Here is a 26,472-nt window from a genome sequence, read left to right as displayed (position 1 = left end):
TAAATTTTTATTGATTTTTCTATTTGCTGTTTGATTATTGTGTTCTATCCTAGCCACTAAGTTTTTATCCATTTCCTTTGATTGTTTAAATGTAGTTTGTTGTATTTTGAAATCCTGATTTTAAATTATTATGCTGGCATAATGTTTTATCATTTTAAAATTTAAATTCTCATAGTGCAATAAGAAATAATAATAATAATATTAATATTATTAATTTTGTCAATGTATTTGAAAATGTAGTCTAATTAATGCAATATAGTGTGTGCTATGTATTATTTTTACCTATCTTTTAATATTATTGTTGTACCCAATTAATTTTGGTAATTCACGCAATTTAAGTTAATATAGTAAATTATTGTAAGTGTTTTGTAATTATTTAGTTGTATTTTTGTATGTAATAACTGGGCCATATGGAAGAACAGGGAATACTTAAATTTCCCCCTGAATATGGACCCAGTATATTAAGAAGAAATAAACAAACAAACAAGCCGACAACGTATTGCACAGAATTTGGTGATCTACACTATCGAACGCCTTCTGGATGTCCAATAAGATCATCCCAGTGTAGTAACCGGACGCTATTTGCTTCCTAATCCTGCAAATGAATGAGGCAGGTGTCAGTTGAATATGATCCCCTAAAACCAGACTGAAATTGATAAAGAAGCTTGTTTTCAACCAAGTAATTGTTTAAGGGGGTACTACACCAATCGATTTTTTTTTGCATTTTGTGAAGAAATTACAAAAAAAAAATTGGACAAAGTGGTATGCAAAATGAAGGGCAAATCTTCTCGTTTTATTGGTGGCATCGGTATCAACGTAGCTTACATGCTTTTAAAAGTAGAAGCCAAAAGGTGGTACATCACTGATGATTTAAATTCACTTCATTTTGGAAAGCTTACTATCAACGGATTTCGTTAAAATTTTGGATATGTGTTGCTAACACGTTAGGGAAATAAAGTTGATATGTAAAATGGGAATAAGTGGTTCCTGATTTCTTTTATGACTTCATGAACTTGGTGCTCCACAACTATCAAAAAAGGAACTGGTTAAAATGCTTCTATTTTCAATGTTGAGCTATATTTTGTATTTTTAACTTGCGACATTATTTCACTGAAACTTAATTAAGCCACAGGTAACAGGTTACCACAACCATACTACAGCAATGTTGAAAAAATTGTATTTCTTGTCACCTATACCACCATATTGGGTAGTTTTCCGTAAGCTTAACGTTTGTGATTTTGGTAACTATTTTATATTTATTTGTGAAATCCGTCTCAACTAGGCATTCTAAATTGTACTCACCATTTACATCCCAAGGTATATTAGTATATCCACCTTGCACTTCTCGATATATATCCAGTTAAAGACAGAATATCAAAATTATTCCTCATTATGATATCACAAACTCTCACATGTGTATTCAAAATTGATGCTTAAATTTGACCTGAACCAATTGACCTATAACCTGACATACGGTGACCTAATAGCCTTTTCTTCTCCTAACAACACATTATAATATTATTGACTAATGACTATACATCCATTGTGTAAGTGTTTATATATTTTGCATGCACCACTAGATTTTCTATAGAGAGTATAACAAAGGATTTAATGTATTCTATTCATGTACCCTACTTGAACATGCTGAATAGAATAAATCATGGTTTGTTATGAAACACGCATCTGAGTAACTAGGATACAGTAAACAAAATATATATAGGGCTAAAATGATTTACTACAATTGTTTAAAAGCACTTTTTTTCTTCTTGTTTTCATTTTTTTTTTATTTCACATGATCCGTGCATATATCGCCTAGCTATAAATGAAAAAATATTTATTTAGACCAATCAAACCAGTATATGGGTGTAGTACGCCCTTAATTGAGTAAAAACTGCTTTCTCTAAAATCTTTGAAACAACAGAGAGAATACTCACTGGCCTGTAATTTCCGGCATCAAGCCTGCTTTTCTTTTTGTAAATTGGAATAACCTTTGCAAGTTTCCTATCATTTGGAACAATGCCAGATCTCAAGGAAAAGTTAACAATATAAGTGATGGGACCTTTAATTACCTCTGCTGCGTCTTTTATAAACCGAGCAGGGATGCCGTCGAGACCGGTACTTTTATGTCCAGACTTTGAATCTCAATGAGCGTGTTTAGTATACCGCATTTTGAGTATACCGTACACGATAATCCTTGTACCGATACTCTTGCTGTTTATAGACCTTTTTCCCTCTATCCCACAATGCACTATTCCAGGGGGGTATGACGTAGTTCATCAACCTCATAGATCGTGTGCATCCGATGGTCTTTGCCAGGCCTTTGCAAATATTTTGTCTTAATATGGGCATACTGATTCCATATATGCGGATTATCGTAAAGGCCATCGATGTTACTAATTATGCAATTATTGAATACACGAGTGATGCAGTTACGGAGCGATGCAGAACATCTGTGTAAGAGATTTTGTGTTCGTTTTATTTTCAACTCCGAAAAAAAGTGAAACGGACGCCGGTAAAATATCACTGCGTGTCCCGTCATCAGTTTTTCACCATTAGGTCTATAAAATGTATGCAAAGTTAGGTTTCAATAACAGGAAACTTTTTGGGTGAATACACCATGTCCATAAGGCATAGAAATGTTGTTTTTTTGCACCCGAAAGGTATTAGTGACCGTGGCGCCATTATCATCATTATCGGGGATTCCTTTTTTTGTGATGAAGGCACCAGTCGAAATGTCCGTATTCCAGAATGTGATGAACATAACTCTGTACTCCCCCGGGGAGATGATGTATTTTGCGACACTCATACCCCCCTGGAATAGTGCATGATGGGAAAGAGGGAAAAAGGTCTATAGTGGGACACAGTTACCGCACAAATTATACTCCGAATGTCCTGCGCGCATCCTACGCATCATGAAGAAGCTCCTACTTCCGGTAATACCGCACACAATAATACTGGTGTGTAAATAGTGGGAATATCTCGCCACAATATCCTTCGGTTGAGAAGGATGTCGATGTACCGTACATACATATACTGATAGTGTTTATAGTGGGCAAGTATCCGGATATTCTCTAACCGGGTAGAAATTGTACCGCAATGTACCGCACATCTGCTCCCACTATAAACACGCTCATCGAGAACACATTTTCACTGACCTCTTGAAAGTTCGAAAGAATCGGGAACAATGTCCTTATATTGGTTCTCAAACTTCTCTGATTTAACATCATAAGAATAAAAATTCCTTTAAAAAAAGGAATGGGGCGCCCAATGTGAACTTGGACGTGATATGGTGAATTCCATGGTGTGATTTGGTATTATAATGATTTTTCTAGGGAAGAGTAGAAGATGATCAAATGCAAGAGAAATGTGTTTGATTGGGGAAGGTGTATGACAGGACCGTTTTGGATGAAATAAATGGGAATGAAGCTTTCGTGTCAATTTGCGATTATGTGGGCTGGGTGGGGAGTTCTGTTTTTGAGGCCTATTGTAGTGAGGATATTGCTTTGGATATTGAATATTGTTAAATTTCGTTATGCAGGGGTATATGATGAATAGTATAGAAGACACAAATAAGTAAGCTCCCCTGGCAAAATATGTGGGGGGGGGGGGGTTATCCCCCCGCCACCCGGGATCTACGCCTATGTTGACCAAAAGGAAACGTTAAATTTTTATAAATGTATAACGTCTGTGATACATTTACATCATCTACTTGTACACTGAAAATCAAATAGAGATGAAGGATAAATAAAAATTCCTGTAAAAAAGGAATGGGGCGCCCAATGGGAGCTTTGACGTGATGTGGTGAAATTCGGGGGCACTCCCACTTTGGAGGTGACGCGTATGTAGGGAGATCCCCCTTTTCACCATCGCTGTCAACCAAAGACCCCATTACCAGCACGTGCTCTGTCGCCCAAAGACCAGGCTATTAAGACCCCCTTTTTCACCATCGCTGTCACCAAAAGACCCCATTACCAGCACATGCTCTGTCACCCAAACACCCCATATTTTTCCTTTAGATCTGTCACCCAAAGACCTAGACCCTAATATTTCCATCTGAACAGCAACGAGTCGTCTATCACTGTTCTCGAGGCTTCTTTTGGCTCTCACCCAAGGACTCCATTAAAATATTCTCAACCTATTCCCCCCTAATTTAGATCCAAACGGTCCCTCTCTCACCCAATGACCCCATATTTTGTACACTAATTTTGCTCTCACAGAATGCCAAAAATCATGCTCTCAGGCTTGCAATGACCTTATATTTTTTATATTTTGCTATCACCGGATGCCCCTTACTGGCCAGCCCTACACCTATATCATATCCATTTCATATTGAAGTTCCACCCCGGGGCTGAAATGTAACCGTTTGGATAAAGTTTTTTCTTTAAAACAATCATGTAACATTAGCATAGTAAGCAAAGAAACATTAGGAAAAGTCAGAGAAGATGTAAAGAAAAGGAGATAGATCCAGCTATCCTCAAACAAAATATGTGTGTTGCCGCTCATTCAAAAGCAATCACGCTATTTAGGTTTAACAATAAAATACAACAAAAGGGTTCGAACCCATGACGGGTGTGATACACAAGTTGCTGCTTACTCAGGGAAAGGGGTGTGTCTGTATACTATCAATACTATGCGTACCATGCATGCAGATCCTAACATCCAATTTATTTCAAATAAAATATGACCGAAGTTCCATGGCAAATATAATTTTGCACGCTTGGTTACACTTTCAACCTCTACGATTTATGATTTATGACTATTTTCAATTATCAAAATATCTTTATTAGGTTTGCAGGAAATGACAGGAAAATACATAAAACAATAAAATATAGATGATCAAAAATCATCCCTTTTCTAACAAAATCCTAAAACACTCTCCTAAATAATTAATATATGTTCCAAAATGGGCGGATTTTTTTGGAATCTTTAGAAAACTACATTTCTTTCTTATAGTATCCACGTGTGGTATCCCTTCAGAGCAACATCAGGTACTTAACACACACGTGTCATACTTTCAAGGAATTCTTTATAAAAACATTGGATATGGTTTCAATTCTGGAGTGAAAATTAATCAACCGTAGTCGGCAACACACATCCCCCGGGGGGGGGGGGGCACTTCAATTAGAGAATAAATGATAGGATTTTGTCTTTTGCCTATCCAATATCGTGTCATAATGGATGGGCTGGTCAATATTTTGAGTAGTGGATGCCGGCGCAGCCGGTATCCACTGACTAACCATCCACTGACTAACCATTTGGTCTGAAATGGACATATCTCTAAATGCCACGAAGGTATGACCCCATGAGTGGTGGCATATGAAAGAGGAAAACATAAAGAATATAATAAAAATATTTCCAAACATCGAAGGTCATCCAGGGGTCACAGGGGTCAAAAAAGGTCATTTTAACCGAAAATGGTCCGATTGAGCTTAAATTTAAATGCAATGATCCTTATGACATTCTAAACATTTAAAAAATATTTTAAAATTCATTTATGGTCATTAAAGGGTCATAAAGGGGTCAAAGGTCAAGTTTTTCAAAATGCTCCAATTGAGCTGAAATTTATATGCAATGATCCTTATGACATTCTAAACATTTTAAAAACATTTTAAGATTCATTTAAGTTCATTAAGGGTAAAGTAGGTAATGGGGATACGCATCCTGCACAAGAACAAATAAACACAATGGGGAACGATTGCTCGCTACAAGAGGAAACTGAATTTAATTGTAACACTTTGGGTTGGTTAAACTGTTCACTCTTTCTTATTAAATATATTCAGTTTCCTCTTGTAGCGAGCAATCGTTCCCCATTGTGTTTATTTGTTCTTGTGCAGGATGCGTATCCCCATTACCTACTTTACTTATAATTATACTGGGGAAACGATTAAGCATCAATAATGATCTCCTGCACATGCGTACTTGCGTAATACTTGTGTGTGTGTATTGTATACCATGACTGCTATAACATTAGACCCAGCTTTAACCACCGTTTATCAGTGGGAGCTGGTAGCCTAATGGATAAGGCGTCCGTCTAGATATCGGAAGGTCGTGGGTTCGATTCCCATGCCGGCACATTGCCTTGCTTTTTTTTCAAGTTGGGTTGTGTGCCGGTCGGGATTTGTGTTTATTTGTTGTCATGTTCCTCTTTCATTAACACCACTCGGGCGGTCATAGCTTCGTAGCATTTCGAGATTATGTCCATTACAGACTCAGGGTGACAGTGGTATAGGCCTACCACAATATACTGCCGAAGCCACATGGTTCAGCTATGGTGCGGTTATCGCTCTAGTTTCAAATAAGTAACAAAAACTGGGTGTCTAAGGGGTGGTGCAATAATTATGTGTACGGGTGGTGAATTCTCAAAATGGTCTGCCAAAAATCGCTTCCCCCCCCCCTCTGGCCGTGCCAAAAATATTTGCCCCCCCCTTTGGACGTGCCAAAAACCTTTGCCCCCCTTTGATGTGCCAAAAATCTTTGCCCACCCCCCTTACACATGCAATTTTTTTGGGAACCTGAATTTAAAACCTTAAATTGTCTTATCATATAATGCGAGCGCAGTGAGCAGGAAATTTTGCATGTTTGAACGTGTTCCTAACCTTTTCCTACACCTTTTTAGGGCATAATATAGAAACGGTGCCCAAAATATCTGTGCCCAAAATCGCTTGCCCCTCCCCCTTTTGACCTGCCAAAAATCGCTTGACCCCCCTTTCGACCTGCCAAAAATGCTTGCCCCCCCCTTTTGGCCTGCCAAAAATCTTTACCCCCCCTCCATTCACATATAATTCACCACCCCGGGGGTACACATAATTATTGCACCACCCTAAGTTAGTTGGACAATCGACAGACAATAAACCAAGGCCATAGGTTAAGCTCAGCACTCGATAATCTCACAAATGTGTCGTGGCACATGGCAGTAGCACTCGAGCATCACTCGGGGAAAGAAAAATTTTAGGGCAACTTATTGGAATCCTTGAGAGCATTCACACGGCAGATTTCCCCAAGTTTTTGTCTGAGAACCGCTTTGCTCAAGCAAAAAGCCCTCCCTGTGGACTTGCCTAAAGACAAATATTTATTACTGCTAATATTCCTGTCTGTTTATACCCCCAGGGGCACTTAACACAAATGACCATACGGGTATGTTCCCCGGAAAGATCCCCTTTTGGATTTCGCAGCTCGAAAGGTCCCCAATATTAACCAAAATAGAGCTCCGAAAGACCCTTGATTTTGATAATTTCAGCTCTAAAAGACCCCAAAATTGCACATTCCTCGTATTTCTGTGTTTTTTTTCAGGCGATTTTCAATCAGAAAGCCAAGAAAGATCCTTGATTTAGACTGTTCGCAGCTCCAAAAGTCCCAATTTTTACTTGTTCGCAGCTCCGAAAGACCCCCTTTACGCCGTCAGCTCCCAAAGACCCACCACCTCAAAATTCCGGGGGAACATACCCACCAAATTTCTTTGATGTGCACCCCCCCCCCCTCGACCTCCTTCTTTTCTAGGGTCTATGATTTATTTGACCCATCATCAGTGGCCGCGGCACAGGGATTTTTTTTTTTGTAGGGGGTTGGGGGATTGGGGGTAAAAGTGAATTTTAGGAGGGGGGTAATCAACCAATTTTGCACCATGACACCTCATGACCCACCATCCTATGACTTTTACCATTACACCTATTGACTCTCCATGACACCCCGTGACCCACCATGACACTCCTTGACCTATCCGACACCATTTGTTCCACCAAGTCACCCATTGATCCACCCTGATATCCCTTGACCCACACAGACACCTCATGACCCATCCTAACACCCCTTAACCCACTACGACAATCGACACCCTAGCACCCCATTGACTAGACTACCCCGTAGTCCACTTGCCCATTACTCTGGATATTGTATTTAAGCTTAAAACTCTGATTTAATTAATGTGTGCACAATTGATAGATTTTCACATCTGATCTTTTCAGTCACCCTACACCCTCTGTTTGTTAGCTCCCCAAGTGGACTACTGACTTTGGATTGCGGTCAGAGATGCTTAAATAAATAAATAAATTTTGGATTTATAAAGCGCCTTTCTCCAGATCTTAGAGGACTCAAAGCGCTGTAATTTCGCTGCAATGGTGAATCATCACAATCAGATCGCATCAACTAGGTTGCTGCCGAACGGCGCACACCTATCCGCATTTAGATTGTAACATCCACCAATTATCTGTGCAGCTCCCCAAATTCCATTGGGTGAAGGAAGTTTTGATAACCAAACAACTAATCACCGATTTTTGCGATACAGGAGGAAACCGGAGATCCCGGAGAAAACCTGCGAGAGCGAGCATGGAATTGGGATAAACCAAGTGCACATGAGTCCTTGGACCGTGCCGGGGCTTGAACCCGGGACCTCAGTGGTGCAAAGCGAGGGAATTACCGCTGCGCTAACTCGCCCTCCCTTAACACGGCTGTCTATGAGTTTCTATGGATGAGATTGTTGGAAATCTGGCCTACTAAAATTGGCCATGATGTAATGTATCTTTAAATGGATTTGGCTTGTGATTGGTTGCCCAGATCTCGTTATGGTTTAAATCCTCCGGGTACCTATCATTACCATTAATAACTACATGGTACACAAGTATGCCGCCATTGTGTTATGTAATTGTATGAACGTGTCAATAAGTGCATGAGCGTGTATTGTATTTGCTTGCGGTTAAATTTGATTGATAAACAAGTATGATTGACAGTGTGAGTGTTAGGGACTTTGCCCGCTCAAAAACTGTTTAAAATTAAAAGTCTATAGTCTATTTTTAACCTGGAATTTCGCGATTAATAAACTGGCAGATTTTAAAATCAGAATTGTTCAGTGAAGTGCCAATACAATTATGACATTATGATATGTTGTATTCAATAATATAAGCCTAGTACGTACACTTTACTTTTACTGTCACTAATGTAATTATATAAACTTTTTTATAACAATTTTATACTAGTATATATTTTGATGTAATAAATATCAGTATAATTTCGAGTTTAACTGAATGCTTTCATCATGATTAACATTAATAACATGCTTTTATTTATCAAAAATAGACTATGGTATAGTCTACCCATTGACCGACACCCATTGACGCGTCATGACACCCCTTGACCCATCATGACACCCCTTGACCCACCATGTCACCCCTTGATTCTCCTACCCCCCTGGAGTACTTGAGAATCATTACTATTTACCGAGACTATTTTTTATAGACACCCACCATGACACCCGGGCTCCATGAACAACCATATTAAGCTGTGACCAGCGAGATGTTTGTAAAGAAACATCGGTGTGAAGAACATTTCATTATTTATTTTTTAAGCTTTTCCTCGTTAAAATGTATTTTCTTTTTATCATAAACAACCATTGCAAAACCGTTTTTAAAATTCTACTAATAAATAAATTGCTATAATCAAACCTATATAATTTGTATCGGTTAATTACATTAATGCAAACATTTAAGGGGGCATATTTATATGCGACGATGACTTCAGCTTAGGGACTGTGCAATAATTATGAGACCCCGGGAGTAGAATTTCCGAACGGCCCGCCAAAATCGCTTCCCCCACCCCTCTCTTGACCCGCTAAAAAAATCTCTCCCCCCTTTAACACATGCCAAATTGTTGGGATCCCAATTTGCAAACCTTAAATGGTCTAGATAATGTTGCGAGCGCAGCAAGCAGGAAAATTTGCATATTAAAGTATTCCGCACTGTTTTCCTAAGCCTTTTTAGAGCGTTTTATTTGAAATGCGCCCCACCAATGTGTGCCAAAAATCGCTTGCCCCCCCCTCGGCTGGCCAAAATTGCCCCCCCCTTCGGCTTGTCAAAATTGCTCCCCCAATTTTATCCTCCCCCAGGGCTCATAATTATTGCACAGCCCCTTACATATATATATAGCATCACTGACTTTGCTTCTTTATATTTTCTTGCAATTTTTTAAAACTATATGGGCCAGCATGACTTTTATAGGGCATAGCTAGCCTGACTCTAATGCATTTTGTATAGGTCTGAACTCTGGACCTAAGATTTTACATGGACTCAAGCCTTTGTCCCTTACGGATCAACCTAGGTAAACAAACAAACAACAACAAAATTTCCCAGTTTTCTCGTTGTACTCAGTCATCGGGCAACACAGTATATTGGCTTCACCGTAATTTGCATACAACTGAAGTTAACCAATTATCCAGTTTTGGGAAGAAGCTGGAAGAGAAGGAATCGAAGTAGGAACCTTAGGCCTATACCAGCTATTAATAATAGCACAACTGGGGTTCGATCCCGAGACCTCAACAGAGTCACGGAAATGAGTGAAGTAGTAACTCGACTACGGTGTTCATCGCCCAAGTGACATTGAAATGTATTTTAAAATCAAACAGCATGACAGGTTCCTCTAAAAGATTCTGTATATTCGATCTTTTGGTTTGTTCCCTTAAACATACACGATGATGATGATGATAAATGGAATTGGACGAAATGGGAATTGGACCAATGGGAGTTGGACGAAATGGGAATTGGACCAAATGGGGCAAAAGGAATTGGACCAAATGAGATCGGACTAAACAGAATTGACCAAGTAGGCCTAGTATTGGACTAAGTTCCTATTGGACCATATGGGATTGGATCAAGTGGTATTGGACCAAGTATAATATTGGACCAAATGGGATTTATGGTTGAAAAAATAAGAAAGTATAATTTGATAATGGCGGTCATTTTGTTGCTGCTACTCTAGGGAGTGTTCATAAATACTTTGGTGGAGGGGGGGGGGTTGGAAAAGTTGGAACCTCGGACGTCAAAAAAATTTGATCCCCCTAAAAAGGGTGGATTTTTTATCCCCCTTTTATCGTCTAAAAATTTTTGACCCCCCCTTCATGTCCTAAAAAGAAACCAAAAATATACATCATTAACAGTGGCATAGATTTCTTTTTGACATTGGGGTTGGAGAAAAGTCCAGTGAATCCAACACTTTTTTGCCTACAAAATAAGTTTATGGCACAAATGTGCGCAAAGCGCGCAAAAAAATTTGCCATATTGAAGCTAAACTGGTGAAATATAAGTACTAGGGCCTAAATGGAATTAATTTGCGCGAAGCGCAAACAAATGGGCACTTTTTATTTTAAACTGACCAAATATGGGGTTAAATTTGGTTAGAAACCCATATACAGGCGTCAGCATTGGGGATGATTGTATGGACCATCCCCTATCAAAATATGGGGGGGTTATCCCCGGGATCTACCCCTATGGTCATTAACTCATTAGCTGAAAATTACCGTTTGGAGTTATTACTCATTGGAGTCATAGGCCTAGTATTAGTGTTACACCCAAATTGTAAAGTGCGCACATTTTGTTGATTTGTAGCTTGAGATTACAAAATCGAATACTTAACATTCATGCGCGCGGACCGCGCAAAAATTTTGGAATGTACATGCCTTCTCGTACATTTTATCCGCAGAATTTTACCCTCAAATGTTTTGATCCCCCTATTAAGGACTGAAGGTTTTTTATCCCCCTTTTTAGGACCCAAATTTTTTTTGAGCCCCCCCTATATTCCCCCCTCCCCCCCCCCAAATATTTATGAACACTCCCCTAGATAATATTGTATTGGATTCCTTGTACCATGGAAATAGTAGATACTACTATTTCCATGCTTGTACCAACTGTCTCGTTGCAAAGTTATGATAAAACTGGAGAATGGTGGCCATGGACACCATCTTGGATTTTCGAGAGAGCACAAAAGGAATCTTCGGGGACTTTTAGTAGGCATATCACCTCAAAAATAATCGCAGCAGAAACACGTTATTTAATGTTCCTACATTATTAAGCTTTATTAAAGCATCAAAATCAAAAACAGAATTGAAATCGGTCAATGCATTGTGATGTAGTGTCAATTTAAAGATGCTCGTAGATGGAATGAAATCCTGCCACAAATGGCTGTAATGACAAAATTGGCACATTTCGAGATTTTGAAGGTATATTTGGACGCTTGCTTGAAAAAGCAGCGTTAATTTAAATATCACATGTTAAATGCCTATCTTTCCTGACTTCGTTACAGAAAACAAAATTAAAAAATCTATCATTGAATAATCATAATAAATTAACCAAATATACTATTTTAGCAATTTCGGCCAATCTGCAGACAAATTAAATCTCAAAAATGACTAAGTTCAGCTAATTAATATGCAAAATTGATGCCAATAGAAAACCGTACATGATATAAAGGTGCGGGTTTTTTTTGCACACATATGTATACAACGTTCTTTCAATTGATAACAAAAAATACACAAAAAGTAATTAATTATGCAAATTAGGTAATTACAGCTAATTATGTATTTATGCTATTATTATGCAAATTAGGCATGAGTAATTTTAGGTTTTTTTCAATATTTAATGAACGTCTGTTCATTCATCATACTTTTTAAGTATGATCCTGTTATGAGGTTGAATAAATGAACTGCAGTTAATTATTTAAAAACAATACAAAAAAATAAAAAGTTTGACATTTTGACGGTGTCTAGAATATAATTTTCATTTTTACTGTAAACATGGTATGTGTCACCATTACTCAAAGCCAAGTCCGAAAAGTAAAAATTAAAATTCAGTTGCAATGAGACTTTAAATTAACATTTTGTCATCTGGATTAACATGGGAGGACAATCGGTAAAGTGAACAGCAATTTTACTGTACCGCGTATACAAAAATAGTATGGCCTTCGACACACACAATGGCTTAGAGCTATTGCGCTTTGGAAAATTACTCCCTAAAAAAAACATTGATTAATGTTTTGCTTCAACTGGTTTTAGGGAAGTGTTTCATTTGTTGTCGACGGAATTAATTTACATGCTAAGAAAGATTAGTATTTCAGCTAAATGGTGGTAGTTCCTTTACTTCAATATGCCTATATTTACTGATTTATGAGCGATCTTCAAAAATCCATAAAAACAGGCAGTAGCTCTTAAACAAAACAATTTGTAATTTTGGAGGACCCGATGTTAGCCTCGGAAAGGCTTCACACATCATATATTAAAAATTTAAACAATTTGGGTAAATGAAGCATATGAAGAAATTCATTTATCGACATGGATGTTTTCTAAAATTGGCCAAATTTGAAGCGCGCCCTTTTCAATTCACTGTTATGCTTGCATGCACAGTGTAGCAGAATTATTGTGCAGCCACTGTGACATACCTACTTTTAGTATGTTATTCTGCACATATTTCTGGACCTATCCTGAAAAATTCTGCTTGTTATGAGCTATTTCCAGGTTAGGCTTATAGCTATCACATTGTGAGCACATAATAATATAATAATAATAACAACAACAACAACAACAACAACAACACTGATAATAATAATAATAATAATAATAATAATAATAATAATAATTTTAATAATAATAATAAATAATAATAATAATAATAATAATAATGATCCAAATAAATAAATAAATAATAATAATACTATTAATACTACTACTACTACTACTACTACTACTACTACTACTACTACTACTACTACTACTACTACTACTAATAATAATAATAATAATAATAATAATAATAATAATATTTATAATGATCCAAATAAACAAATAAATAAATAAATGTTAAGGGAAACAAATAACACTAACCCAATATTCAACAAAACATTTAATAATGTGATTTGTTCCAAATCAAGCCAACATTGCCATAGCAGTCACGTCCAATACCCCTGCGAAGAGATGACACCGTCTGAAACTGCCGTCAAAAAAATTGTTACTGCGCCCTCATTCTTAAATCGTCTGCTGCGCTGCGTTTTAATTTTTGCATTTTCATGTTTTCACGAAAATTCGCGATGATGACAACAACAAGCCGCTGCCGCAGCTGAGCCAAGGCTGCAGCTAAATTTCAATTTCAACCGGCCTAGCACCATAGGCCTACAAATTTAATTATGGTAACGACGTTCAGTCTTCAGTAGTTACACTCCTTTTACAGTCTGGTAGACTAAATTAGATTGTAGACTTGTAATGTGGTTAAGTTTGGTCAGAGAAATAAAGATAGAGAAGCGACACTCTCTGCAAACTGCCTATACCGTGCTATACAGCGGTTGAAGACAGGCGTCGTCGCCGGCCAAGTCTTACCAGAGAAAATAAAGGTCTTACTACGAACGTGTAATGAGAAGATACCATAGAGTCCTACATAGAGATCTGAGGAAGAGACGGTCCGAATTGACCTAGTGACCTATAATTTATTAGAGAATCATTTTTAGAGTATAAGTCCGCCCACCGCTGTCAATCATTCTAATGAACAAATGAAACAAGCTCTGGCATTCTGGCAATGACGTAATCCTAATTATAAATGAGAAAATCACATTGTACATGTAACTGTCTGCTGTACTTCATGTCTTCCAACAAGTGCCGGAGTGTCGCGGCCCTGGTTTGGTGTACAGGTAGGGTAAAAAATCAGGCATGCATGTCATGCATGTAGGGTAAGCATGTAAGAAAATAAAGATCTAACTTCAAAGTCAATTAGTCAAACATTTTGAAGTAGGCCTAATCCTGCTCAATTGCATGTTTTTAAAATATATATAAAAACTAACTTAGACCTAAACTAGGGCTAGCCTAGCACAACTCGTCATACTCATGTGCAGGGGCGTAGCCAGCTTTTTTGGTCAGGGGGGGCAAAATAAAAATTTTGGGGCACAGACGAAAAAAATTACTGTTGCATCATACAATACATATAGAGACAAAAGGCTTTATTGGGACGATGTGCGCGCGTAGCGTGCAAAAAAATTGGTATTTTACACTATTTTCGCCCTTTATCAGGATGGAAAGGGCTTAATCTTTGCAATATGCGCGCGTAGCGCGGAAAAATTGTGTATTTTCGGGATGAATTTCGGTAGAAAAGGGCTCCTTGCCCTTTTCTTTTCCTTTGCCCCCCTGCCCCCCCGCTGGCTACGCTACTGCTCATGTGCTCTCAGTCACTTTTTTGTAAAGTATGACAGTTGACACGATGATGACTCGTGCTAGGCTAGGCCATGTTTCTAAATTTATTGATTTCATTTCAATAATTTTCTATTCCCTGTTGAGTTTTGAGCGCGCAGTCATGCAGTATCATGAGTATTGCTGATGACTGAGTGCATGCAATTGAGTAGGCCTAGGGCTAGGCTCCTTTGCTTGGACTCCTTCGCTAACCTACATGATCCATTACAAAGAAGCCTAGGCCTTTTCATACCAAGCAATCGCAAGGAGCATATTGTTTTGTGATGTAACTTCCGTCGATTTATACCAGAAAAGCTATCAAAGAAACACAGGCAGCATTTTAATTTTAGTCGTGTGGGTGTGGCTAGTGACAAATTCAAAGTTGCCCTCTTGAGTCACTGCATGCACACGGCATGCTGGGGACTATATCAGCTGTATCGATCGCTTTTCCGAAAGTGATGTAAGTTACAAAAAAACAAAAAACGCTATGGTATGCTCTGTGTGATTGCTATGAGGGCCCGCCCCTGGAAAAAAATTATGTCTATATTTTGTTCCAGTTATAATTGGTGAACAAAAAATTACGCATTTGTGCGCAGTACTTACGCTAAAGTTTGTTTCGCTTATAATTGGCGAAAAAAGATCTTAAGTCTATATAAATAACATTGTGGATTGATATCATATAGAATGGCGTGCACGCAGTTGGGCACAGCCACAGGCTCAGCACAATACGCAAGTTGCGCATCGCAAGTACTGTATGAGTTGGGACTTTATTGACGCGCGCAGTAACAAAAACCAAATAATTTTCACCAATTATAATAAGCTGAACAAAGTCGACAAACTGAAATTGCACATTGCAATATGTCATAAGTGACTGGCGCGCGCTTAAAATGTGAATTTACACAAGTTGGGACTTTCTTTACGCTCGCAGTAACAAAAACACACTAGAATAATTCTGCGTATAAATAATCGCACTATATTTATTTACGCATTCATTGTTTCGCTCATTGGACGCAGTCATTGCATCGCGACATAAGTGTGTCTCATATCGCGCACAAGCACCGATTAGTTTCTGGTGCATTTCGACAAAACACAAGTTACCCCCATTTTTGCTGCATGCTTGTATCAAGATGGCGGTCGAGTCCTGGTCCGCTGGTTTTAATTCTAAATATCTACGCTTGGGCTTAGCTAGGCCCTAGGCCTAGTCCATTGGCCTTCCTCTCGAGAGTGACATCAGTGCACGTTGTATTAAATCGAGCGCATACATGAGCGATACGGCGGTATAAATATGTAGAGTGTAGACTGTACACGCGTGAAGTAATTCTTGAGGAAGCCAAAATGGAATAATAGGTCAAGGTAGGTTTAGGCTAGGCCTAAATGTCTAGACCTTGTACTAAGTTATTAAAAAGCTGGGCCTAAATTGGCCAAGGCCTAGGCTAGCCTAATGCCTGGCACTATTTAGTGCTCGAATGCCTGCATGCCTGGTTGATGCTTGATATATGAAGTTTATGCTATAAAAAGTTATACTTGCTATAAAATAAATGTGTAATTTGATTTCTACATGACAATCATTAATCAATGATGATAGTAAAATGATGTTGTTTTTCTGTTTGTATCTTTTTACAGGGAGAAATCATTGAGTTCCTGGGAAAACTTGCAGCCGAAAGTCTTACTCCCTACAAAACAAAGATAGTGTTTTCGAAAGATGAAATCAAGAAAGTGTGCGATGATCCTGATGCTGGTGAAGAACTCCTGGTTCAAGTTTGTGGTATGGGTATTCTGTGCAAAAAAGGTTCAGATCTACAATTTTTCCACAAATCAGGCCAAGAATTCTGTGCAGGAGTTTATCTTGCAAACCATGAGGATAAACTACCTGCATATCTTGCCAAGATCAAGTCAGTCCAACATGCCTTGAATCTTGGTATGGTCCTGAAATTTGCAACAAGCAACAAACATGCTGCAAAATTAGTAGTGGAAAAATTGGTAGACATATTCAAAAACAGCAAAGAGCCAAAATGTCAAGAGTACTACGAGGAAAAAGAGGTATATGACAACGAAGGTAAAGTCAAAGTGAAGCATCCAGTTCTGAATTACCAGGAATCCCGCCAAGTGCAAGAATTAATTGAACTAATTTTGGAATGCAATTTTGAGGGTCAAATAGAGGATGAAATGCGTGACAGTCTGAAACCTGTCTTTTCAGATGGACAAGTCCTGTTCACAGGACTCACGCAAAAACTTGCCTCTTCGGTATCGTATTACATGAGGTATTGTGGGGAGGATGTAAAACAAATACATCTTCACCCAATACCCCATGCCCAGGAGAAAATGGACGAGATCAAGAAAGGGGCGATGAGGCAAGTTTTTGCTGACACTGTGAAAGCCATGGAGAAACGTGATATCAGTGATTTGAAAAGACAGTGTGACAGATTTGTCAAGGCAAATCAAGCCACAATAAGTGATGAAATCAGGAAGAGGCATAAGTGGGCCTGTGTAGACAATGATAAACATAGTCATGGATTTGCGGTAAAGCTAGCAGCATACATCTCATGTCTAGAAACAACCGCAGGCCAACCCTCGTCAAATGAAATAGATTTCACTCCTATAATTAATAGCCTTGGGTTCTGCCCAAACCTGAGACTGAACTGCCAAGAAGGTTATTTTGGCCTCGCGAATAATTTGAAGTATTTGTTACAACAAATAATAAATGATTCAATCAATCCTCCAATCCCTGCAGTAATCTCAGAACTGGATGCATCACGCTTGACTGACCGGGGTGTCTGTAGTAATGCCTCCGATGTAACACGTGTCATGAAATCAATCTCAAAGATGATAAATGTACACAAACTTGACATCAGCGTGAATGAGTTTGAACCAGGAGTGACATCATCAGTATTAGCAAATAGCCTCACTCAATGCACGCAATTACAAGAATTCAATATGCGTTACATGAAGGGTGTTTACACCTCAGACATGAATACGATATTCACAGGCTTTGCATTTCTTGTTTCATTACGTAAGCTTGATATATCAATCAACCCATTACCAAACGTAGACAGCGTGAAATGTCTACGTAAATGTCAAGCATTGGAACAGATAGTCTTGGAGTGCATGGAAGGCAAGGAGGATGAGATGGCTGCATTAATTACTACAGCTGGTGAATTACCTCAACTCACAACACTGAATCTCTACGGGAATAATGTAATTAATGACAGCAAGTGTTTCTCAGCAATTCTTAGTATTTTACCTCATCTCAGGATTTTGAATCTAGCGCGCATCGTGTTTACAAAGGAACAACTGCAGACTCTGATATCAACATCAAGAAATACATCCATGCAGGAATTATCGTGAGTAGAAACCTAACGTTTAAGCTTACTCAAAATAATGACGTAAAAGTCGTCTCAATAAACCTCTTTTTTAGCAATCTTAGCAATGTTCTACATGAAGGTAAGTTATGTAGTTGTTAGTAGACAGTATGAATGAAAGGATAAGGGGTTGTTTTTGTTTTTTGGATGTTTATTTTGTTGTTTATTTGTTTGTTTTTGTCTTTACGTCTGTCCGTGTTTTTATTTTATTTTTCGCGGCGCATTAGCATTGACCGGTGTGTGCGTTTTTCATGAAATTAAAATTTTTTGCAAAATAATTGTTCTGAATAAACCCGTTTTTTAGCAATTTTCGAAATATTTTACATCAAGGAAATTTATGTAACTCTTTTGTAGAGTGTCTGAATGACAGGATAGGGGTTTGTTTTTGTTGTTTGGATGTTTATTTTGTTGTTTATTTGTTTGTTTTTGTCTTTACGTCTGTCCGTGTTTTTATTTTTTTTTTCGCGGCGCATTAGCATTGACCGGTGTGTGCGTTTTTCATGAAATTAAAATTTTTTGCAAAATAATTGTTCTGAATAAACCCGTTTTTTAGCAATTTTCGAAATATTTTACATCATTGAAATGTATGTAATACTTTTGTAGAGTGTCTGAATGAAAGGATAGGGGATTGGTTTTGTTGTTTGGATGTTTATTTTGTTGTTTATTTGTTTGTTTTTGTCTTTTATGTTTGTTCGGTTTTTTTTTTTTTTTTTTTTTTTTTCGTGGAGCACATAGCGGCGTTGACAGGCCCCGTGGCGGCGGCGCACACGTTTGTGAAATACAGGCATGACAGGGCCTGGTGAAATAAAATATTTTGCAAATTTATTGGTCTAAAAAACCTCTTTTTAACAATCTTAGAAATGTTTTACATGAAGATAATTTATGTTACTCTTTTGTAGAGTGTCTGAATGAAAGGATAAGGGGTTGTTTCTGTTGTTTGGATGTTTATTTTGTTGTTTATTTGTTTGTTTTTGTCATGTTTGTTTGTTACTTTTTTGTGGGTTTTCGTACACGTTTTTTTCATGAGATTAAAATAAAAATAGTTGGTCCAAATTAATTCCATTTTTTAGCAATCTTTTTGATATTTTACAAAAACATAAATTATATAAAAAGTTTGCAGAATGTCTAAATGAATTAATAAAAGGTAATTTTAATTGTTTAAATGTTTTATTTGTTGTTTATTTGTTTGGTTTTGTCTCTGTTTGTTGGTTTGTTTATTCCTTTGTTTTTGTCTTTCATGTCATGATGTTGGATTTTTCATAGGCCTAGCTAGGCCTGGCTAGGCCATCATGGTTTTTACGGTCCTCTAAAAATTTCACTCAGGTTATCAGAATTTTAAACTTCAATAAATCAATATTTTGTAAAATATTCAGCCGAGTATTTGTCGACAATTCATAACCTCATTAATAAACGCGATGTGTGCGATCCAATTACATTTAGTTATTTGTGAAAACGCGAACGCAAATCGAGGTCATTAATATCTCACAATTGATCGCAAAATGCGTAATTGTTCCAATGTCGCACACAATTGACCGGCGTTTGCGTGTTGTTGTGCGTCGAACAAACTGAGCGCGCGCTGGCTGCCGTATTTGGATTGCGCGCTACCATATTTGCGCAGATTGTGATACGTACTTTTGTTATTGGTCGTCATGTTTTAGCCTGATCGATTTTTGGAAAGGGAAGATGTAAAAATCATCTATTTTTATAAACTTTTGAGCAAAATTTTGTGTTATTTTGTAAGGTGAAGAGATTAGTGACGGTTTATGAATGAGGTTAATAACTTTGCATCGGTAATATGTCGGGCATTGTGAAAAATCTAAACATTTTGCTTTGGACCTCGGAATATCCCTCGGTTCCAAAGGCAAAATGTTTAGATTTTTCACAATGCCCTCCAAATAACCGATGCGCAGTTATTAACCTCTAATTCATAACCTCATTAATAAACGCGATGCGTGCGATCCAATCATATTTTATTATTTGTGAAAACGCGAACGCAAATCGAGGTCATTAATATCTCACAATTGACCGCAAAATGCGTAATTGTTCCAATGTCGCACACAATTGACTTCTGCGTGCGCCGTATTGTGCGTCCAACGAACTGCGCGCGCGCTGACTGCCGTATTTGGATTGCGAGCTACCATATTTGCACAGATTCTGATACGCACTTTTGTTATTGGTCGTTTTGTTTTAGCCTGATCGATTTTGGGAAAGGGAAGATGTAAAAATTGTTTATTTTTACAAACTTTTGAGGACAATTTTGTGTTATTTTGTAAAGTTAAAAGATCAAAGTGACGGTTATGAATGAGGTTAATAACTTTGCATCGGTTATATGTCGGGCATTGTGAAAAATCTAAACATTTTGCTTTGGACCTCGGAATATCCCTCGGGGCTGCGCCCCTCGGGATATTCCTCGGTTCCAAAGGCAAAATGTTTAGATTTTTCACAATGCCCTCCAAATAACCGATGCGCAGTTATTAACCTCTAATTCATAACCTCATTAATATACGCGAAGCCTGTAATCCAATCAAAAGAAATTGATCGCCTGACCGCGCACTAATTGCGAGGTCATTAATTACTCACAATGACTCCGGACGCGCAACAATGACTTCTGCGCGCACGTGCGTGTATAAGCTACGTGTTATGGCAACGCACACACCTACGCGATGCCGTCGCGCTTCTGTCATTGGTAGCTCTTGTTGTCGGCGCGAATGTTATATTCGCCTGGTTGATTTTTTTGTAGGGTAGGTTACAACAATGATTAAAACTGGTTATATTTAACAGCGTTTTATGGCATAAGGCCGTTTAAAATTAATATTTTGGTTCTCGTCCCTCCCTCCTCAATTTCTGGGATTTGTCAGATTTTTTTTTTTTAGATTTTTCAATTTTTTAGACTTTGGAATGATTTATGAAATCTTCATACATATAAATAAGTTTATTAGAGAACAAGCATCACTTCCAAGTCTTTTTGTGGTACTCTAGGGGTTTATCCTCAGAATCTCACATTTGAAAAAAAAAAAGGGCCTCGTCGTTTTCTCGAGCACTGTTGGAGAAGACCGAAAACTACTGACAATGCTAATTTTACATTGAAAAAAAAAAAAAAAAACACCTCCCTCCCTCATCAATTCATGAAAATCCTCTGGACGAGAACCAAAACATTAATTTTATACGGCCTAAAATAACATAAAATGCCATTTTGATTTGTTCAAAATATTAGATACGGCGGTAATGAATGACAATAATAACTTTGCACCATCTATTTTGAGGTCATTGTGTGAAATTGTCGGGATTTGTTTTGGGCCTCAGCCCAAAACAAAACAAAACCCTCCGATTTCACACAATGACCTCAAAATAGATGGTGCGCAGTTATTATTGTCTAATCAACATAATCAGTTTTTATCATCGTTTATTTATTTTCCTGTCCATTTATATATTTTGGCCTTTCTGTGTTGTTGTTGTTTGACATTTTTATTTCACATGCCATGTTTACAACTATAAAATAATACTAGGCCTACTCGCTACTGTATCTTGTGTCAAGTTGAGAGTGCCTTCAGTGCATTTACGCAATTGCATCCACAGTGTGCGGATAAAGCACCCTTTTACTCATGTATACGCTCCGCGGGAAAAGGTTAGCGCATGATTCGAACCTGCCACTGCGAAATACACACATGGTGTTACTCCCAGCTTGAGATGACATGCATATCAGCGTCTGTACCTTCTCAAGGTTGTTGTCACTTGGTGCTGTTGGTTTTGTTGGTTGTTGTTGTTGTTTGGCATTTTGTTTTTCATGTTTACATCTATAAAATAATAGGCCTGCCTTGTCTCAAGCTGCACTTAATACGTATGTATACCACACGATATTAGGTTAGCGCATGATTCAAACCTGCCACTGTGAAATAGACACACACATGGTGTTACTATCAGCTTGAGATGACACGCATCGGCGCCTGTACTGTGTCTCTTCTCAAGGTTGCTGACTTGTTGATGCTGTTGTTGTTGGTTTTGTTGTTGTTGGGCATTTTTGTTTTTCATGTTTACGTCCATAAAATAATAGACCTACTCTGTCTTGTCTTGTCGCAAGTTGGGAGGGCTGTCAGTGCATTTATGCAGTTGCGTCACCAGCGTGTGGACAACTTGCCTTTTATGTGTGTGTGTGGGGGGGGTGTACAGTGTATACAGTTAGCGTGTGAGTCGAACCTGCCACTGCAACATACGCACATCATGGTGTTACTCTCGGCTTGCTTTGAGATGCATCAGCGCCTGTACTGTCAAGTTGAGAGCTAACACCATGTGCATATTTTGCAGCGGTAGTTTTGACTCGCTCGCGCTAACCTTATCCAGCAGGGGCGTATTACACACACGTTGAAGGGTGTTTTGTTTGCCCGCTGGTGACGTAACTGCATAAATGCACACACAGCACTCTCAAGTAACTCTACTTAAAATAAGACTAGACATACATTGGTTCACCTCAAGTTCATCAGTAGTGACATACGCGCGTATCTATGTGGGCTCAGTAGCGAATCACACGCATAAAGTTAATTACGCAGAGCGTACAGTACACACACTACACACATGCGTACAAGGGCGGTTTATCAGCATGCTTGCAGCGCAACTGCGAAAATGCATCAATGTCACTGCTGAACTTGAGGTGAAATAAAGAATAGGCCTACTTATGGTTTGGAAATTTGCATTTAAACTTAGCTTTTATTTAGAGGGGCACTTTGTGATCACTCTGCAGAATACGTAACTGAGCCTTTGAAATACATGCTGTAAAAATCTCTCACCAGAATACAACCCCCCCCCCAAAAAAACTGCATTACTTTTGGGCCACTCTCTTCAGAAAATGAAACTTTTTTTTGACAAACTGTAGGGCAATTCCACGGTAACTTGTGCTACACTTTTGGGCATCCTTTTACATACTTTGTGCTCCAGCTTTTTAAACTCATTTGATTGGAATCTGTATTTTTTGTAAAATACCCAACATTCAAGGCTAGATCCTCATAGTATTGCTAAATGAATATATCAACTTTTGTACGTATGGGACAGCTGCGAAAAACGGTAACTCGTGCTACGAGCCGTGACATGCTAAAAAATCACTCACTTTTATTTTGATCGTGTCCTAAAACAAAAAACATTAAAGCCTAATTGATTATATGATAAGTAACTGCTATGCTAAGGTTTATCTTGGTATAACTTAAAAAGTTTTGTCCCTCATAGTTTTACATTGACTGGCAAAAAACATGGTAACTCATGCTACGGTAACTCATGCTACAGTTTGTCCGGCCATATTCAAAATGGTTAATGTTCTTTTAAATGCCAAAGTTTCTTGATAAAAATTCCTCAATGACTGGTATATAATCAAATAACCCAATCTATGTACATAATCCATGATAACCCCCAAAATAACACAATTTATGTACAAATAACACAAATACAGTGCATGTATTAGCATGTACCACACACATTACATCCCAGCATTATATGTACTTAATCCCTTGCTCCATTTATCTTGTTTGGATATTTCATACTACTACATTGTAAGGCTTAAATTTCAACAGTTAAATTGAACAGTCAACAATTGATAGACTTTTACTTCCAGGTTATTTCACCCTAAATTAGTTCACAAAACTTGTAATGTTTGTGGTTCTTTACAATGATCGGCTCTGTAAGTTTCTTTAAATTTAAAAATTGCTTTCTGAGGTACCGGTGTGGAATGTTTGGTCATCTTTTGGTTAAGATAATTTCCTGTGATTTCCTGCTTGGTGCATTACTGAATACAGTTTGCACGATTTCAGTGACTTCACCTGGAAAATGAGACCCATCATACTCAACAACATTGACCAAATTTTGTATCAATCATACAAATCTCAGTACCGTATCAACTTGAAATGTCACTGTGGCTGTTAGCTAGTCTCAGGATTTCCAGTATCTATATTGCTTAGTTCTTAGGCTAGATTTTTTTTTTTGGTGGGGGGACTAAAACTTTTGGTTGCAGGCCTTATATTAAGTATGCCTGGACCAGGAGCTAAAATGAGCTCCAGGTCCCAAAGATGGCTCCTGGTCCTATAGTTTGTAGTGTAAAATATTGGATACACCAGGAGCCAAAACTGGGCAACCATGGGGTAAAAAAAGCCTGGGTGCCTGGTTAATATAAGCCTTGTTTGGTTGCATCATTTTGACCAGGTATTAGTAATGGGATATACTAGAGCATTTTTTTAGAGAGACTGTACAAGTTTAAGTCTTCGAGCTTCAAAAAAGGGATTTTATTTTGGTAAAAATTTGGTATATTTACACTATTTTGGCACATGATCAGGGTGGAACTGGCTCCTTGAACTTTTTCTCTATTTTTGCCTTCCATATATTTACTTTCATTTTTCTGTCAGAAGGGCACTTTTATCTTTAATTTTGGGCCCCCACAATTTTAATTTTGGTTGCCTGGTTGTTTCTTTGTTTGTTTCTTTGCTCGGCTGCTCGGGCGGAAGCAAATTGATTAATCCACTGTGCAGCTTCAACGCAATAATCTATCAACTACATACTTGGTATACTATGCCAGTTAGATACATTGTAGATAGGTATGGTGATAGGATATGGTGGCTTGATGTGTTGTATAGTTTTGTGTTATGTTATTATTTGCATATTTATGATTATTAATGAGCTTATTTGCATGTTTTGCCTACATTTTCATTAATCCACTCTGCAGCTTAAATGCATTAATAACCAATCAACTTCAAACTTGGTTTGGTGATTGGATATTGTGACCTGATGTTTATCATGTTATTTGCATATTTATGAATATTAATGAGCTTATTTGCATATCATTTGTATTTACAAAACAGTGTTATTTACACACTTTTGAGTGAGTGCCATCTTAATTACGAACCACATAATTCTACTTTGCCAGGGGGAAGTCTGCCCCACCTGCCCCCCCCCCCCCCCACCCCACTGGCTACACTACTGCTAGAAAGTTGTTACCATGGCAAAATTTAATGCATATTCATGCAGTTGGGAGATACCTCTATTGCTGCCAAGTGGTATTTTGCATTAATTACCTTTGCTGGTACAGGGGGAAGTGGGCTATGGTAACTCGTGCTACATCGGTAACTCGTGCTACTGGTAACTCGTGCTACAATTTTTAAGTGTTCATTATTATGTGGTGGATAGTGTTTTCTATTTCAATTTCTTATTTTTATTCAAGGTACTATATACTAGTAGAAGGAAAATAATAACTGGCATCAATTAAATTGCCAACATTTTGTAAATATATTAAAAAATGCATCTCTCGGTAACTCGTGCTACACCATATTTAGTGTAATGAAAACACAATGAAAGGAAAAATTAGCGGGGGGGTTATTTAAAATGTGATGGATATTTCTTGAAGACCATATTTCATATATAAAATGTATCAAATTAAAAAGAAAAGTGCCCCTGTTTAATAAAATAGGCCACTTAGAAAATATCTAAGTTGAACAGGATTTTTCCACTAAAAATACACTCTCCGAAGAATTTTTTTTTAAACAAACTGTTAGAAAAATGCAGAAAAAAAGTTTAGAACTTGAACATTACATCTGTTTGGAATAATATGAAAGTTAAAAGAAATACATAGAGGCAATTTTTTTTTTTTTTGAGTCATGTCCACTTTTGCTTGGAATATGTACAGATCAAGGTTTTAAGAACTGATTTTCATGCAAAATTAATCGGCAAACAGTAACACCCTAATTTACAGTTTTAACTTTTAATATGTTGGTACATGACCATGTATAGTAATTTTGGTTCATTTTGATCCAGACTTTCAAGATATGACCATGTGAAATATTATTAAGGTTTTTTTAGCCCAGTTTAATTTACTTGTGGAAGTGCTTGCGTTTAAGGATGAATGTGAGTGTGGTTTTGTGTTTTGTTTTTGTTTTGTTTTTTGTTTTGTTTTTTTTGTTTTTTTGTGGGGGTGGGGCATGCATTTGATATTATTTTATTTAAATGGTTTTATGTGCTGTGGCAATTAATTTGTGCTTGAATCTGCAAAGTATTTTATTATTTTATGAATGAGTGTTTTTCTATGCATGTATGTAATAAAATTATAAATATGATAATATTTTGATTTATATCATGCACAAAAAAATACACATTTTGGCCTTTGGTAATTTTTAAAATTGC

The 26,472-nt window shown here is 37.6% G+C and overlaps 1 protein-coding gene across 1 annotated transcript in view; it reads left to right on the top strand.

Moving 5' to 3' along the window:
- LOC140144786 (uncharacterized) overlaps positions 1-18,342 on the top strand; it is a 294,427-nt gene extending 276,085 nt beyond the window's left edge. Inside the window, exon 6 of the mRNA XM_072166591.1 lies at positions 16,589-18,342. Within this exon, the coding sequence (XP_072022692.1) occupies positions 16,589-18,310 (1,722 nt within the window). The 3' untranslated portion in view covers positions 18,311-18,342. The remainder of the gene's footprint in view (positions 1-16,588) is intronic.
- Positions 18,343-26,472: the final 8,130 nt, after the last annotated feature.

This window comes from Amphiura filiformis, unplaced genomic scaffold (genome assembly GCF_039555335.1).
Source record: "Amphiura filiformis unplaced genomic scaffold, Afil_fr2py scaffold_81, whole genome shotgun sequence".
Lineage (NCBI taxonomy): Eukaryota > Metazoa > Echinodermata > Ophiuroidea > Amphilepidida > Amphiuridae > Amphiura > Amphiura filiformis.
This window is presented reverse-complemented; position numbering and strand designations above follow the sequence as displayed.